The following is an 18,039-nucleotide window of genomic DNA, read 5'->3' on the forward strand; positions in this document are numbered from 1 at the left end:
TAATTAAAATTAAATACATTATTAAAACAGCAATGTAAACAGTTAATGCTTTCAATAACAATTTTAAAAAATTCTGTTCTTACTTAATTTCTATCTTCTCCTCCTGTTGCTGCATCTCATCAGCAGAAGTTATTGAGAAACCTAAAAACGTAGGAAAAATTTGAAAAAATATCTTTTTAAATAATAATAATAGTCATAATAATAATAGCAATAGTAATAATAATGGTAGTAATAATAATAATAGTAATAATTATAATAATGGAATTCACGAACCTGGAAATTCTGTCACCACTGTCACCCACTGTGAGCCTTAAATTCAGTCTCTTTAAATTTTGAAACAATTGAAAAACGAGGCGACAAATTTCGCGGGAACATGACGTCACGATCTTTAGTTGTGTACATATGTTAAAATCAGTGATACAAGGTATGCACGTAGAGAAGCGACAGCAGCGCCGCCTGGATTTTCTGCGCCGAGTTAAAATTTGCATCAAGTTCACAAGAGTGGAGCTTAGAGGGCCTGGCTCGAACGCTGAGTGAGACGCACTACGGTCATGCTGTTTTTCTCTCATTTTGAATGTTGAGATCGTTCCTTTTCGCTAAGTTTTGACTAACGCCCGCCTGGATTTTTCACAAACCTCGCTCAAAGAGAAGGTATAACAAGAGAAGAATATACCTTCTCTTTGCAATAATTCTGCAAATGTTTACATAAGTTGTATATGAGATATTCATTTATTTAAATTATTTGTATTTATTCAGAATATTGACTAACACTCCTTTGTATTTTTTATTAGTTTTGAAACACAAAGTAACAAAGTTTTGGTACGAGATAGGAAAAAGCTATTGATGTTGTAAAGTCGCGGGTTCTCTCTCTCACTGAGTCCTCGGCGTACTTTATGTAATTTAATCTGACAATGAGTTGTTAGTTAGATAGCGATTCTCACTTACCTTTCGCTTGGCGAGTAGAACCTATCTGTGGATAGAACCTGTAGTGGTGAGTCGTCCAGGTATTGGAACGGTAGGGTAAATGGTTGAGTAAAGATCACGCACTTCCGATCACAATGTATGTTTATTCGTACGAGTACAGTCTTTCGATTCGCGCGCGTTTTACAATTGAAGTTTTACAGAACCTTGCTCTGTCGAAGCACTGAGCCTCGTAGCAGAGTCGTATACGTTTAGACTTATTTTATCAAATTACCGGAATCTTGCTCTCTCGAAGCCCTGAGCTTCGTAGCAGAGTCGTGTAGATTCTTGAGTATCGAACTCTGAGCGGTACTTCACGGATTATCTTCGCGGATTTCTGTACGAGTATTGGAATTGAATCCCGAATTGCGCGTGGCGCGGATTATTATTTGAACTGTTATTTACGAGCTGGCGCACTAGACGGACTAGCCGCATTGAACGATTTAGACAAATTATTATTACTGCACGTTACGAATTGCTTAACTGATCTGATCTGATCGCGATTATTTCTGAATCTGTACTATATTTCTGAGCTTCTGTGCATCTGCTCGCGACCGGGCTCGGTCGCGTTATTTTATATTGATGAGTGAGGTCAACGTTTGATTTGTCAATTCGGGTGAACCACCTCGTTCGGATCGTCAGCGTTCCCGCCGTCCGACGCGACCCGACTGAACTGCTCAGTCAGAATTTGCGGAACGATGAATTTGGATGGCGAAATAGAAGTTTAAAGAATTTGAATAGCGAAATAAAAGTTTCACGAATGCGTCACAGGACGTAACAATGTAAAAGTTGAATGGTATGACTTATGAAAAATATGAGATATCTCACGAAATATTAGTTTTTTCAAGATTGTACTGTTAGATATAGGCGTGTTTCGTGCGGATTGATGGTTGTGTAGCTGGAAGCCTTTATCGAAAGGACTGACGATTGAGGAGAGCAGTAATTGTAGTCGGTTTGAAATGAAGAACTCTTAGTTTGAATGATTATTGTATATAATTCACAAATATAATAAACACAATTACGCACAAGACAAAACTGAACAATTATGAACTGAACACAACGAACTTGTAACGAAAACTTTAAGACTCGGTGATTGAAAAATACGTTGAATTGGTGGTGTTTGAAATTGGAGCGTTGGTGTGTATCGGTTGGATGGTTAATTAATTCTGATTGTCGCGATCGCTTTGTTAATGCGAGCGGACGGTGTTTAGTCGGTTTGGCGCAAGAGTGCGTGGTTGTCACGCGTTTGTGGGCGTCAAAGCACCCGAATTGAGTCGGAGTGATATGCAGGACCCACCACTGCCTTTCAGGGTGGTGAATAAAACGAAAGACTTGGTCTACTGAATATATGAGATCTTTTTATTCTCGCCTTCTAACCACAGGTCGGTTCGACTTGAATGTCGGTGCGAAGTAACATGGCGCTAGCTTCTCGCTAGTTCCGTATCCCCACTCTAGCTGAGTGGGTTGTGCGCAGGCTGATCCCCACACGTTGGTATGACACGGTTTGAACGGAACAAGGCGCGTTAAGCCGAGTATCCACCTGTATCAAACATCCGTATCGTATCACCGTTCCGAACCCTTTCGAATAGGCAGACGTTACCTCGTTGCATGCCACGGCGTACTACGGCTCGGACAATATTTCTTCGTTTTTTGATAGAAACGGTTCGGCAATAGGACTGGGCCACTACAGGCGAGGAGTTTCGTTTTGCTGCGTGCCGTTCCAAAGGAACGGAGGCAACGGACCCATCCGAAAAATTTGTCGATTCTTTGCCGTTGCATCGAAGAAAAGGTTTATGCATTTGCACTTGACATAGCGTTTCGTGCCGTCACTTGGGTTTCAATTTATTTGAAATCTTGCGGTATTATTGGATTCATTTCAAAATCGATGAAATTATTTATGAACTTAATCTAATTTAATTTAGACAAATTTTATCGTCTAAATATATTTAAACAGATCAATTATCTTCGGTGATACGCTGTACATAAAAGAGCAATGTTAATAAGAACCTCTGTGATTATTGAAAAAGGACAATGTTAATTTTCCAGAGATTTTTCCGTTGCCGAGTATCGAATGTTCTATTGGGCTGTGATACGGAGGTGAAGGAACGGGCCGATCCGAAAATTGTCGGTTTCTTGCTCTTCAAAGCATAGGTTCGGAGACCACTTGAAACGTAAAAACAACATACCCAGGCGAAGGCCCGAAATGCTATGTCAAGTGGAAACATGACACTTGAGGCACGAGATAATATGATTTGGAATCGGATATATCAGTGAGATAATACGAATGCAACGACTGAACTTTGTTATTTTTCATTTTTTTCTTATAAAACTGTTACCAAGATAGTTGTGACGTTTTTCTGATTAAAATGATACCAAACACGATATGGTTAGGACAATTACAATAAAGAAACAGCATGCAGGAAATCGAAACTTCTCGCCTATAGGAGTTTCTTTCAAGAAACGAAGAAATATTGTCCGAGCCGTAGCACGCCGTGGCATGCAACGAGGCAACGTCTGCCTATTCAAAAGGGTTCGGAACGGTGATACGATACGGGCGTTTGATACAGGTGGATACTCGGCTTTAGCGAAATAGTGAGGGAATAGTAGCGAGGGGAGAGAAGGAGAGAAGGAGCCGAGGCCCCTCCATTTATTAGTTCTAATAGTACCATAGTACCATAGTACTTTTTTTATGCAGAATGTTCCAAGGAGTTGATCCGAGTAAAGAAAAAAATGCAATTCTATTTAAATAAAAAATGCGTCTGCATTTTTTTAGTGCATCGTTGCATTCACGAAGAAAATGAAGTCATAGAAAAATAAACATTAGCATACCATTAAACTTTTACATGAACAGCTTTTTCCTATCTCTTACCAAATTCAAAATATAACCCGTCGCAACTGCGTGACGCACCCTGTATGCTTGTATGAATTAAAAAACATTTATTTAAAGAAGCTAATAACTTTTTCTAAAAAAATTCTCAGATTGCACGTTCCTTCGGTTCTTCAGAGTAGGTTCTTCACTCTAACCACGCGCCAATGTTTCGCTTTCGTTCTTTAGGCGGACCGTCGCGATGCCTCTGGCGAGATGAGCGTTTGAATGTGTTTGTAAAAATACTTGAGTCGCTGTTGCCTTCCTAGATCGTGTTGCGCGCACGCTAGCTGAGAATTAAACCTTTCAAGTTCGTAACAGACCACGCAAGTGGCTCCACCAGGCTCAACGAAAAAACTGCTGTAATACCGACGTCCCGAATCGAAGAGGTCACGTGCCCTGTTTCCACTGGAAGTAGAGTAGAAGTGAGGGAGATTGATATTTCAGTAGAGCCAACTTAACTTTTGTTTGCTAAATGTACACAAACTCACAAGCGATGCAAAATCTCTTGTTGTCCATGATCTTCCAAATTTCCTTTTCTTTTAAAATATTAATTAATGTTAAAGTTTCATCATATGATCATATATCACGTTTATTTTCCATTTTGGTAACTAAATAATAAAAAGTAAAGGTTGGCACTATCTATTTTGAATCTGTTTCAACCGTTTCTACCGACTAAATTTTGTATGAAATCGCTATCATTCCGTCAAAGCTTGTGGATCGAAACGGGAGTGAAATGGGAGTGAGCGTTGTCGGTCACGTTTCCATCGACTTAAATTTGGTTCTACGCCGCACTAGGTGCGAATTAATGCTTCGGTGGAAACTTGGTCAGTGTACATACATATAATCTTTAATGTTGAACCATATAATATTAACATTTCTTAATAATTTCTAGCACAAACAATTGCTTTCGATTTGCTCTTTCCGAATCTAAGATTCCAATGCAAATTTTATATTCGATCAGATATTCAAAAATCAAAGATATAAAATTTATTTTTTCATAAATAGGTAGTAAATGATCTTTTCATAGAAATATTATGGTACCATAAAATTGCTCCTGATTTGTTTTATAATATTAAATAGTCAGATATTTTAAAAGCAAATTATTAACAAGGAGCAATTGAAATAATGTTGTTGCATACATGTTATAGGTAGGCTATGACGTCATACATGACAGTCGGGTTTGGTTCCACCTATAGATACACACATACATGTTAGAATAATTTTGAAGAAGTACCCTCGATCAAGGTTCTGGGGTAAGTGCCATGCCGTTCCTCATGGTCCTCCTACCAGAAGATGCAAGATCTTCCCCACTCCGTGGCCAGATCCTTCTAGATCAACCTTATCTTTTTACACGTGCCATGCAGCACCATGACTTCGGGTCATCGGCCACACGCGCGTTCCTTCGAGAATCGGCGATCGAACTCTCTATCGTCGTTCCATAAACAAAACATCCGCGACTCTTAGAATTCGTCGCACCTCAAGTATCAACCACCGCCGGCCCAAGTCCGATGACAGACATATGGCTCGGAGTATCGATAGTCTAAAGAATCCTAAGAAATCCTTGAAACTCAGGTCAAAGCCCAAAATGCAGATTATTTACTATCTATATGGAAGATAAAAAATTTCTGCTTTTTTATTTGCAAATATCTCATTAAATATAATGTTTGCGACTGGAGCAATTTTAGATTCCGAAGGAGCAAATGGGGAGCAATTTTTTAAGATATAAATTGTTAAGAAATATTAATATTCTGCGCCAACTTTACTTCGATCATCCTTATCACCGACGAGATACTGTTCAGCGTAGTCTCCCCGCTTACCGAGAAAAATCGAGAGGTTAAAACAGCGACGTTCGAACGCGGAACACTTCACTTCGACAGATTTTTCCAAGTCTATATATCAATCGATCTATCGTTTTATTCGTGACTATCGGAATTTCTTAAGAACTATTGTTTCAAAATTAGGTTCGCGACGCAACCTTTGACGAACATCGTTCGGTCCGTCAACACCCCCCAAGTGGAGAGGATAGCGATGCTGCACTTATGCAGCCAATCTTTTGTTGCACTTTTCCAGGTTTTACTTACTATTAAATAAAAGATTTTATTGAAATACATTTTTCTTCTTCTCGACACCTGTTACTTATTATATTATTATGATTACTATGATTATTACATTATTATTATTATTGATTATATCCTACAGAACCTATGTAATATTTTTTATTCATTTTTATTTCTAAATGATTTCTAAATGAAATTAGAAGAAAATAATTTTTTTTCTATTCATCATTTTTTCTAAATGAATATTTATTTACCTTAAAAACACATACTTCACAGTTAGAACTAGAGTTCGTCATTTATTAAAAAAATAATTTCCAATGAACTAAAGGGGGTTATTAAGTTACCTCCTTTAAAATATTTGACGTCTTAAAAAGTATCTCCGAAAGGTTTGTAAAACGAACTTAACTCGAATCACCGAAGAAATAATAATAGCATCGACCAGATAAAATATCATTTCATGTCTCATGATACAGTTCAGCACCGAACCTCGTCGTTGGTAAACTCACTGATTCTGGTTCTGTTTCTTACTGCGGTCGCAATATATTCTAGAGGGCGTAAGAAAACGTCGAACTTTTTCGCCGCCGCGAACTCCCATAAGGATGGCAGTCTTTAACAGTATCTCGTCGGTGGTATTGTGGCTAATAAAACCTTATAGACGATTCTCGCGCATTTTCTGATCATTACACTTCAAACTTTGAAGTGAATTTCAAAGCTTTAATTATCTTTCCGTAATTTCTTAAATTTTTTTTATAACTCTATTGTAGGTTTATTAATATAGCTTTTACGTTTATTAATATAGGTAGGTTAAAAATTAATACAGGTTTAGGCTGAACTTCATCTTCGGGGACCAAAAATTTCTGGATGAAAAGTATCAAATCTTATAGTTTTTGACTTGAAACATTCGAAAATGCAAGTTAGAAGTCCAGGAAACTAATAGTTTAAAAGATACGAGTACATGAAAATGTGTGTACTTGGCGTACTTTGACAGGTCAGTATGACGCCATTTTGTCCAATGAGTGGAGTCGCCGTCGGTAAAACAGAATTATATAAGTGGTGGCCTAAACCCGGTATACCTAAGGTTAAGTTTTTTTTTTTATAAACAATATCCCTTCGGATTTGATAGGAACTGAAGGTACTCACACCCAACAAATAGAGTCCAAACAAAGGATTGGATGCGGGGAAGAGTCAATATGACATCGTACTGTCCTGTCAAAGTACGCCAAGTACACACATTTTTATATACAGTAAAACCTGGATAAATGCAACGAAAGAATGCTTGGATAAGTGCAACATCGCTATCCCCTCCACTTGGGAGGATCCCCCTAAGCGAACCGAGCCGCTCGACGAGGAAACCGTGTAATATGATCTGACCGTAATATCAGTGTGACTAATACTAATTGAACGACAAAACTTTTTTATTTTTAACTTTTTCTTAATGAAACTTTTACTAACGCATTTGTGAGATTTTTCTGATTAAAATGACACCAAACACGATATAGGTTGAATGATATTTATAAACAATAGTAATAGAATAAACAACATAGAATTGACACCACGACTGAATATAAATGATGTGTACGGACGCAGAATCGGCATGTCGGGTAAATACAAAACATGTGTACGGACGCAGAATCGACACCTTGCCTGGATAAATGAAACCTTTGAAACCAAAGCCGACACCGCGACTGGTTTTGATTTCGATCTCTGTTGCTTTTCGCCAACCTTTAACATCAATTTTAGCAAGTAATTATAATTGAAACTAAATCGTGTTTGGTACCATTTTAATCAGAAAAATTTCACCAATGCGTTAGTAAAAGTTTCAATAAAAAAAAGACAAAAATAAAAAAGTTTTATAGTTGAATTAGTATTAGTCACACCGATACGTTTCGGCTCTTTCCTTTCTTCCAAACATTTACATGTTTGTTGCATGCAAATTGATTACAACTGATTCTAACTTTTTATCGTAGGTTCTATGATAATTTACTATAATCAAAAGGGGTCACCATTGCAAGAAAGACTGGTGAGAAATAGGAAACTAATAGTGGATTCATTAGGAAGCGTAGGTACCAGTTTTTACATTAAAGTAGTATAAACTCAAAAAATAATTGTTATTAAAGTTCTTTATTTTTACAGATCAAACCAGGGTGTACAGCATGATAGTTCAAGAGATCCTGTATCGTCTCAACCCAATTTTACACATGTTTGTTCAATAATTGCTTTCTGTATAGGACGTTTAATTATCTTATAAGTGTATAGCGTTCATGTTCTGGTGTAGTATTTTGTTAATAAAAAACGGCTTGTACTTTACTGGTCGGTATTTTAATCCCGTTTTGTCTAAATATCCATTCGCTATTTATGTACTAATACAACCCTAACCTAACCATTTAGTATTTTTATATAAAACAATGTGTAAGCTAAGAAACTATTTTTCTAGGATTTCCCCTCATTTATTTTTCCTTTTCACTTATAGTTCCTCACTGCAACGTAATATATTGTAGCATAAGCATATTTTAATTAATGAAAAGTATAATAAATTTTCTACACTTGCACTATCAACCAAACTTTGCGTTTAAATTTTGTCAAGTTCAATGCAACAGCTAACTATTTCTTTTACATTCCGAATAGAATACAGAATTAGCAAAAAGCGCCCTCTAGTGTCCATCGACCAGCCGTGTATCTTTGGGAATTACCATTTCTGTGTAGAAAAATCTGCTGTAATACCGACGTCCCAAATTTTTTAGATAATTACTAACCAATAACAATTTTGCTATTCATTTAATTTATTTACCACATTGAATACCACCTGATGCGTGCGCCGCTACGGCCCTATGGCGTTTAACGTGCTAACGTTGTAAACAACTTAAATAAAAAAGCAAAAGGAAAACGAAAGAAAATTCTGATTTTTACATTTCATAATGTACATACATACATATATACATACTTTTCCACAGTTATACTAACTGCATCGAAAAATTTTTAAACAAATAAAGTGCATTTTAATATAAATAGGAAAAAGTATGAGACCAGTGTTGTGCGACAAAGAAAGTATTAAAAATTTATGCAATAGGGCATTGAAAATATTCTTAAAGAAACTTTTTATTGATATTAATCGAATACACTAAATTAAAAAATGATGAGTATAATACTTATTTATACAATAATTCATATTCATCAATAATTGGCGTATCGTATCGATTTAATTCATCAAATCAGTTTACTTTTATCATTGTTCGATATGAAAAATATTGTTTCCAGTCGTTATATGTACATTAATTGCTACAAAAATCTGATTTCCCTTAATAATCCAATCATCTTATAACTGTAAGCAAAACGTTTCGATACTTAATTTTCTAACATCATATTAATTAATGAATAATTCAAATATGTAAATTAACATTCATGTAAAATGAAGTGATATTCTTCGCTACTATATTCGAATCTGTATTTTTTACGTATAACAATTTAACTCAATAAGTTGAAGAATGAAAATTTATCAATTATATAAATTAGCGTTTTTACTTAAATCAAACTGATATTAAATAAACATATTTGAATATAATATGATAAACTATCTCCCGTCCATATATTTTATATTTACACTACATGTATTTGTAATTTGTAATATCATTACTAATTTTCACTCTTCAATGTTTATTTTACATAAATATAAGTACAAGAAGTTCATAAAAGTAACAGCATTTATCAATAAAGGGTTCTTTGTTAAATTTCATAAGCACCAAATGAATGACAAACATTGATATCACTTTTCAAATTATTGGACATAAAGATAAAAAACATGCGATACCTCATTTATGAACATTATTGTACATTAAACAGTATACAGTAAAACCTGGATAAATGCAACGAAAGAATGCTTGGATAAGTGCAACATCGCTATCCCCTCCACTTGGGGGGATCCCCCTAAGCGAACCGAGACGCTCAACGAGGAAGCCGTGTAATACGATCCGAACTGTTATACCGAACTGTGACTAATACTAATTCAACGATAAAACTTTTTTATTTTTAACTTTTTCTTAATGAAACTTTTACTAACGCATTTGTGAGATTTTTCTGATTAAAATGATACCAAACATAAGGCAGGCCGTACACCAAAGATGCATCAAACACACAACACGTCGCATGTTGTGTACGAACGTAGAATAGGTATCGCGGCTGAATACAAACGATGTGTACGGACGCAGAATCGACACCTCGACTGGATATATGCAACATTAAATGCCCAGAATCGACACCTCGGCTGGATATATGAAACATTATATGCCCAAAATCGACACCTCGCCTGGATATATGCAACGTCTGGGTCCCAATGTTTGTTGCATATATCCAACTTTTACTGTATTAATGTAAAATTATGATTATGAAAACGAGGCAGGTACAGAAATCGTTATAAGCTAAAAACTGCAAAAAATGTTTAATCGAATATTTAAATACTTTTTGCGCAAATGATACAGAGTTTCGTCACCTGTAAATTCTTAAAAATAGGTTTACATACAAAATTAAAATATTTTACAGGACCGCTAAACTGATATATTCTAAAAAAAAACATAAATATATCAGATCTACACGAATACCGTGTAGCCTTTTGTTTTGTTAAATTTAACTATTTAAGATTAGACATTAAACTTTAACAGTCAAGGAATACATGATTTAAGAAATAATATTAAATACTAAATGTTCGTGTGCAACTTCTTTCCTCTTCACGATAACAAAGGTATAATGTTTGTTTTAAAACATTAGTTTATTGATTTTATTAAATATAATACAGTTTGTGACATTTTATTAATATTATTCTAATTTTTACACACGTAAATGAATTATCCAAATTGATCCTGTACTCAAAAATGAAAATATCAATTTTTGTATAAAATATAATTAAAAATTTAAAACATATACTTGTATTATTGTAAAACAAATAAAATGCGACTATAAAAATTATTACTTCTATAACATGTCATTAATGTATGTATATTATTATAGAAATCAGAAATAGTATTTCTGAAAGATAATTTAATCTTAATTCAATCTATTTCAATTTTTTTTTGAATAAAGAATTATAATTTGACAGAAAGAAAACAGGATCCTAATATAATTTAATCGTAGTAAAATAAAAATTCATTAAAAAAGAAAGCATTAAAATTTTGTCAAAACTTTAATCTGTATAGTGGTATTAATTTAAATTTTAAATGAATGGAAACATATTATATACAGAATCAAACACACAAAAATAATGTTTTAGAATAAATATACATAATAAATGACAAGTTTAACATAAACATACATATATCACGCACTGAACGAAATAATACTATTTTTATAAAATGTTTCATTACTGACAATTGATCGAAAAAGAATGTACAAAAATATTAATATACGATACATTGATTTATCTATGATATACTTCTACATATCCAGTAAATTAAATTTTTAACCGTCACAGTAATTTCAAAATCTTTGACTTTTATTACTCACATATTTTTTTTAAATTTCTTGAATATTAATTGTTCACTTTTAACTATTAAAATAATTCATTGTTACAAATTTCCAAGTATCATTAATTATAATTAATTTTCTTTATGATAATATAAGTATCTTTTAATACACGAAATATTTCATTCACTGTTTATAAATAACTTTACATAGACCTATAACGTCGGTCATTACAAATATTTTTAATTCATTGTGACTCACAATAAGAATGTAAAATATATATCACATTCTTACTATTCGTATTCTTCTACAATTTTATTTAGTTTGTAATAATATTTATTTGTTCTGTTATACACCTTCCTAGATTTTCTCACAAAAATTATTTACAATTGTAATCTAAAGAAATTAAAGAATCACAGCAACAAATGGGACACATTAATTAGATACGTAGGTATTTCTACGTTATACGAATAGATATTATTTATATGGATGATCGTTATCAAGCAGTATATTTATGTCAGTTGTAAAATTAAGACACAATAAATAAAAGTCGATTCAGAGACTGTGTGAAATATTCTAATCCATGATTCTATACTTGTGAATTCAAATTAGTGACTCCATATCACATGTCTTTAACAACACGATAATTATCAAATTACGACAATTCACGTTGTCCGAAGATTAGTATAGCTTTTTACATGTTATAAGAAAATTTTTCAGATTCCTGGTATGTATTGTTCGAAATTCAAATACTTGTGCCCTTCTACTGTATAATATGTAACATTGATTATGATTACAGTATTAAGATGATATATGACTTACCATTAGATAAACTACCGTTTGTAACGTCCTTTTATTAACTGCAGAGCTTTCGCCATTAAAGGCGCTTTAGTTTTCTTTACAACACCAGTTGCTAATAAAATAAATAAAAGCGTTTTTAATCTAATCGACTGCTTTTAAATACTCTTTAACTTAGAATGTACATACCTATTTATTTTAGGAAATGTTTAAGTTTCTAAAAATCATAGTAAAATACTTACATGGTTTAGCTCGGGATATAGGAGGTGGTGGAACAGAAATATTCGTGGCGTCCGCAGGATTTCCGCCACTAATTAATTTCTTCTTTAAGCTAGATGCAGTACTAGGTACACAATTGGCAGTACCATACTTAGCTTGCTTTTTAAGAACATTTCTTGGAGGTTTAACAATATTATCTACATAAGCAAGCTTAGCAGACCTTACTGGAACAGATTTATCTATTGACTGCTTTATATTAGCTGTAAGCGCTTTTAATTTTGCTTCTCGCTCATCCAGACAACGCTATTGGGTAAGAAAAATTAATGTAGAACATAGAATTACTGTATAAATAACTTAAATACTTTTAAAAAATATATATACCATGTACATTTCACGCCATGTTTCCATTTCTTCTCTTTGTTTGTTTCTAAATTCACGATTACAATGAAACTGCCATAAACAATCTGTATCTTCAATTAAATAGGGATTGTAGTGTTCCAACATAAATAATTGATCTGGCGTTGCACGTTCCAGAATAGGTTTCAGGATATCAAAAGGTACACCACCCGTAAATTCAAGTGCTGCATGTAGAAAACAAGTAAACTGTTTAAAGTAACTATTACTAAAAAAAAAACGGCACAATATCTTGAACAGTATACTGTTGCACACAAATTATTATTTTTTTACTATGTTTAAAGACAAAGTTTATTGCTTAAAACTGTAAATTTTTAATTATTTTTGAATTTTATACATTATAAAATTATAAAATATAAAACACAGAATACAAATATTGCACCAAATAAGTGATGTAACTTAAAAAAGATATGTACTTTTCATTCTCTAAGAATAATTTTGTTCTGATGTAACAATGTTATCAGTACTACACAATGTTTATAAATATGTACTTTTAATCCACAATCGTATTGCACAAAGCTTGTCACGAAACGTAATTCAGATATTTGAAATCTCAGAAATCCTTACATTTTTATGCGCTGAGATACTTTTGGAAACACCTGTTCTCGCACATCCCTAATACACAACTTACCATCAATATTTTCTATTAATACTCTCGTACACAACTCGAACAGGGTTGGAACACTTGTGTAACCAGATTTGTTTCCTGAATATACTTTTGTTCTAGAATTAAAAGATATTTTATTTATATTTTATTGATATACAGTCAGACTTCCATATCCAAGAATATTACATTCCAAACCCTATCGCATATAACACCAAATAATGCCCTCTTTGTATAATCAATTTTTTTAAATTGATCATTGTATGATCAATTTTAAATAATAAATTATATTTTGGCATAGAACATGAAACAAGTCTGCGGATAATAGACTCAAACTGTTTACTATTAATATAAATGTATTTATATACATAGATGTATATCAATAAATCTTTTAGAATTAAAGAAAAATGATACCTGTTACGTATTACACATATTTATTTATTTCTATAAACTTACCTTTGATTTTTAACATACATCACATCTGTAAGAGCTTTGTCTTCTTCTTTGCGATGAACAGGATTAACATATGGCAAGGGTTTATAATGTGGACTAATTTCAGGTAGTGTAGATGCTAAATCTACATTCAAAGGTTCTAGTTTCATAGCTGATGACAAAAGAGATGGTGTCTACAATAAAAAATATTTATTACATTATGCCTCTTTATGAAATTTATCAAAAATTTATAACATTGTATCAGTCTAATTATATGTATATAACTTTCATAAATTAAAATTATATAGTATAAATTACTTGTACACTTTCAGTTGCTGATTCAGTTTTCAATGCTGTTTTCTTGCTATTTGTGATTAACTGTTCTGTTTTGACTGTTTTTGTTGAACTTGAACTTGGGGAATTATTACTACGTTTCTTAGATAGTTGAGCCATTGTGCACATACCAAGTGCTTCTGCAAAGCTAGCGCCTGAACATAAAATAATACACTGATAAATATTAATTTTAAATTACTACAGTCTATTATAAACAATAATATAAAACAACCCTTTTTTAAATATATTACAATTGTAGTACAGAAGTATATAAGTATTTCATAAAATACATTTTGTACTATGCTAATTTTAAGTAACTTTCAGTTTACATTGTATGAGTAGACCATTTTTTTTTATCATGGCATTATTACGAATATTGTTATTATCACCCTTTATAGCAAAATTATAAATTATCAGAAAAAAATTATAAAAACACGAAAAATAATGTTTTTCTTATATACTTTATATATATATGAACAGTCTTTTGTTTAACATGGCCTTTCTGCCATAAAACTATACATGTATAAAATAAAATAATACATCAATTTATAACAAAATAGTAACTCCTACAAGATCGTTGACAATTTTGTTATTTTTTGAGTAAAAGAAAACGATTAATTAACAACACAAATTTCCATGGATCTCCAATAATCCACGTAATACGTTAAAACATGTTAGAAGTTATTACCAGCACATAATAATATAACAATAAACAAACTTTATTCAATAGTTATCAATTAAAAATAAAATAAACATTACAAACTTCTTTTCTGGTTGTGCTGAAAGTAATAAGTTTTAAACTAACCAGAGTGGCAATCTATTCCTTCATCACCATTCATTTCTTGTTTTATTTTCACTAATTCTTTTGGTTCCTTTGATCCATGTTTAGAATACTTTGAATCTTTACTACTTTTACTTTCATGTTTACTTATCCCTTCTTTGCGTTCCTTTTTCTTACTACTACCTTTATTTTTATCACAATGCTTATCATGAGAGGAACTGTTGTTATGCTTTGATTCGGAAGATTCTTTATTATTATAATGATTATCAGTTTTCTTAGTTTCATCTTTATTAGAAGATGTGTGTGTCTCACTTGTATGTTTAAATTTCTCCCCACTTTCTTTTAATTTGTTGCTAGAAGAATCAGTTTTGTGCCTACTAGAGCTTCCCTTTATTTTCTCCTGAGATTCTTTTTTTTCAAGCTTAATCTCACTTTTGTTTAATATGTCTTTCTCCTTGGGTTCTTCTTTTACTTTAATTACATCTAGCATAGTATTAGCATCATGTTTTTCAGAATTAAAAGATACATCAAATTTACCTTCTTCATTCTCACTTTCTGAATTTTTTCTTCGCTTACTTTCTTTCCTTGAAGCATTAGAATCATTATTTTTACGCTTTTTATGATTTTCTTCATTGTTCTTAGGTAAATTACTGTTACAGGAAGACCTATTAGAGTATTTTTCTAAGTTATCAGATTTGCTGTGAGTATGGTGCTTAGAACCATGCGTATCATCATTTTTAGAGGCACTTTTATTATCTTTTGAAAACTTTTTGTCGTTTCTCGATTCATGTCTATGACTATGTTTATGTTTATCATACTTCTTCTGTTTTTCTAAATCATTATCTAAAGTTTTGACATCACAATTACTTTTCGATTGGAATTCTATAGGTTTTACTTTTGATTCATGCTTAGAAGATTGTTTACTATTGTATGATGTATGTGATACTTCAGCTTTTTCTATCTTATGCCTATGCACGTGTTTTCCACTATTTTCACTTTTGAGTCTGAAAAATTAATTAAACATATGCGCTTTCAATTTGTGAATATTATAGAATATTTATAAAAAAATAAAAGAATCACATTCAAGATAACTTAATATTCTTTCTTAAAAATGAGTAACTTGAATTTAAAATATATTATAAAATTGTTAAATTAGTGTATAAAGTTAGTGAAATTATATTATACATAAAATTACATGCAACTTAAGAATTATATTAATTTACAAATACTATGAAGCATTTGCAGAACAAGATGGTAGAAAAAATATGATTTCATTTACTTGATTGAACTTTCTTCGGATCTGGGAGATTCCCGACTATCATTATAACTTTCAGGCGCATCAGGCACACATGCTTCATCTTCATCTTCACCTTCGCTGCTTTCTTCATTAGCAACCATTGTTTTCCATTTTGCAACAAGCGCTTTGGCAGCTTCTCCAATTCCCCCTTCGTATTTTCTTAAAGCATTTACTGTACGTCCTACTCCAGTCTCTTGTAAATGTTGTACCGTAACTGGCAGATTAGATAACTTTGAAATACAATGTAGTATCTGCAATATATTCAAAAAGAGATATATTAAACTTAATTTACTACCTCATAAGAAATTCATGTATTAAATAATTATGAATGTAGAAAAATAAAAAGTAAAAGTATTGATCAATAAAGAGATACATTACGAATCAATTTTTTCAATTACAAAAATAAATATTCTTTATTATATGAATATTTTTGAGTAAATATACTAAGATTGGTAAACATACAATCAGCTAAGATTACAATATTTCCAAAAGGATTGGTTTTAACTAAAGGATTAAAACCAAATAAAAATATTTCAAAAAATTTATTTTTATTTATGTTTGCGATATATATGTTTAATTTTTAACAATAATGGATTTAATTTAGGTAAAATTTTGTCTTTGTTTAGATATTATCATTAGGTTATACCCTAACGTCGTTAATAAAATACTGAAGTTGTATTCATCATTACAGGTTTGTAGAAGATGAAAATTAGTGCATCAATACATACTCTATCCTCATTGTCATCACATTTTTCAATATTTCGCTGATAGTGCTTAATTTTATCCACTACAGACATTATTGCGGCTACCAGCTGCTAACCACTGCTAACTGCTGTTGATCCTTATTCATAGACAGACGAATACCGCACAGATGAGAAAATTGATTTCGATGAAGTATTAATTTTATTTTTTTATATCGTAAATTTCGTCAATTGGATTGACGTATTGGCATTAACTCCTAAAAATGCAATTTCTATAAAGTGAATCGAATTCTTACTGATCAGTTTTAGTAATAAATAGAAACTAATAATACAAACTTCAAATAAAAACTCGCCATAAAAATAAAAATTCTTAGTCTATAACACAGATAAAATTGTAAAATAAAATGGTATACACATAAAAAAGATCGTGTAAAAATGATTTGTAAGTGAACTCATTTTCAATCAATTGAATATTTATGACGCGTTAACTCGTCATACTTTAACTTCTACAAAATTAATTTATACGCATGCATCCAACAGGTATGACGTGTATTACGTCACAAAATTCAGTTTCATATTATTTATTTTGTACATACCAAATCAATTTCATTGCATATTCATGTCAAATGTAACAAAACAAAAATATATACTGAGACAATTATTAAATAATTAATAATGTGTGATGAGTGGTTGTTAGTTAATAGTTCAATAGCTGATAGTTGAATATTTCAATATTTATACTTTAAATAATAAAACATTTATAAGATTGTAATCACATGAATTTTCAAGCATTTTGCAGTGCTATAGAATTAATTAGAAAGCGATGCCAGCGTCGAAGCCGAATTCTGAATTCCGTGTCGATAAAACAGCCCACGTTTAATCAAATCGGTCGAACAGAAATTAAGCACCATCTCAGTTATTGCCTCCAACTGTTGCGTATACCTGATCTCGTCCAACAACGCTCTCGAATACATAAGTTCACCCCTTTTCCTGTTCATCCCTTGACGCCTATCACGTCCTTTTTGGGCAGGACACATAATTTCTCAAAAGGGTTCTTTCCGGTTAGATTTCCCAAACAGATTGTTATTTGGGTGAAAAAAGAGATCCAATACTGCCGATTGAAAAG

The 18,039-nt window shown here is 32.1% G+C and overlaps 1 protein-coding gene and 1 long non-coding RNA gene across 16 annotated transcripts; one reads left to right on the plus strand and one right to left on the minus strand.

Moving 5' to 3' along the window:
• The first annotated feature begins 4,542 nt into the window (after positions 1 to 4,542).
• On the plus strand, positions 4,543 to 8,193 carry LOC143306043 (uncharacterized). 14 transcript variants are annotated; one of them, XR_013063363.1, is made up of 4 exons: positions 6,229 to 6,917; positions 7,010 to 7,242; positions 7,854 to 7,949; positions 8,020 to 8,193. It is a non-coding gene; the product is annotated as an uncharacterized LOC143306043 (long non-coding RNA). The 14 variants fall into 14 exon arrangements; XR_013063362.1 differs by having other exon boundaries at positions 6,230 to 6,874; XR_013063364.1 differs by having other exon boundaries at positions 6,230 to 6,614; positions 6,686 to 7,242.
• Positions 8,194 to 11,375: 3,182 nt separating this feature from the next.
• EloA (transcription elongation factor elongin A) lies at positions 11,376 to 17,212 on the minus strand. Of its 2 annotated transcripts, none has more exons than XM_034338280.2 (9): positions 16,941 to 17,212; positions 16,195 to 16,463; positions 14,940 to 15,919; positions 14,126 to 14,289; positions 13,826 to 13,995; positions 13,397 to 13,488; positions 12,733 to 12,932; positions 12,375 to 12,654; positions 11,376 to 12,247 (listed from the first exon to the last, which is right to left on the minus strand). In XM_034338280.2, exons 1-9 carry the CDS (start codon positions 17,007 to 17,009, stop codon positions 12,168 to 12,170), a joined length of 2,304 nt encoding a protein of 767 aa, XP_034194171.1. In that variant the 5' UTR covers positions 17,010 to 17,212; the 3' UTR covers positions 11,376 to 12,167. The 2 variants fall into 2 exon arrangements, with proteins under 2 accessions (XP_034194171.1, XP_034194172.1); XM_034338281.2 differs by having other exon boundaries at positions 11,381 to 12,247; positions 14,120 to 14,289; positions 16,941 to 17,211.
• Between the last annotated feature and the right edge of the window lie 827 nt (positions 17,213 to 18,039).

This window comes from Osmia lignaria, chromosome 14 (assembly GCF_051020975.1).
Source record: "Osmia lignaria lignaria isolate PbOS001 chromosome 14, iyOsmLign1, whole genome shotgun sequence".
In the NCBI taxonomy this organism is placed as follows: Eukaryota; Metazoa; Arthropoda; class Insecta; order Hymenoptera; family Megachilidae; genus Osmia; species Osmia lignaria.

Excerpts from the sequence above, each read along its gene's own strand:
- EloA (XM_034338281.2), bottom strand. The coding sequence starts at position 17,009 with ATGTCTGTAGTGGATAAAATTAAGCACTATCAGCGAAATATTGAAAAA. Across the intron at positions 13,489-13,825 it reads ATGTATGTTAAAAATCAAAG|AACAAAAGTATATTCAGGAA; the intron begins GTAAGTTTATAG and ends TTTTAATTCTAG. Across the intron at positions 12,655-12,732 it reads CATGGCGTGAAATGTACATG|CGTTGTCTGGATGAGCGAGA; the intron begins GTATATATATTT and ends CTTACCCAATAG.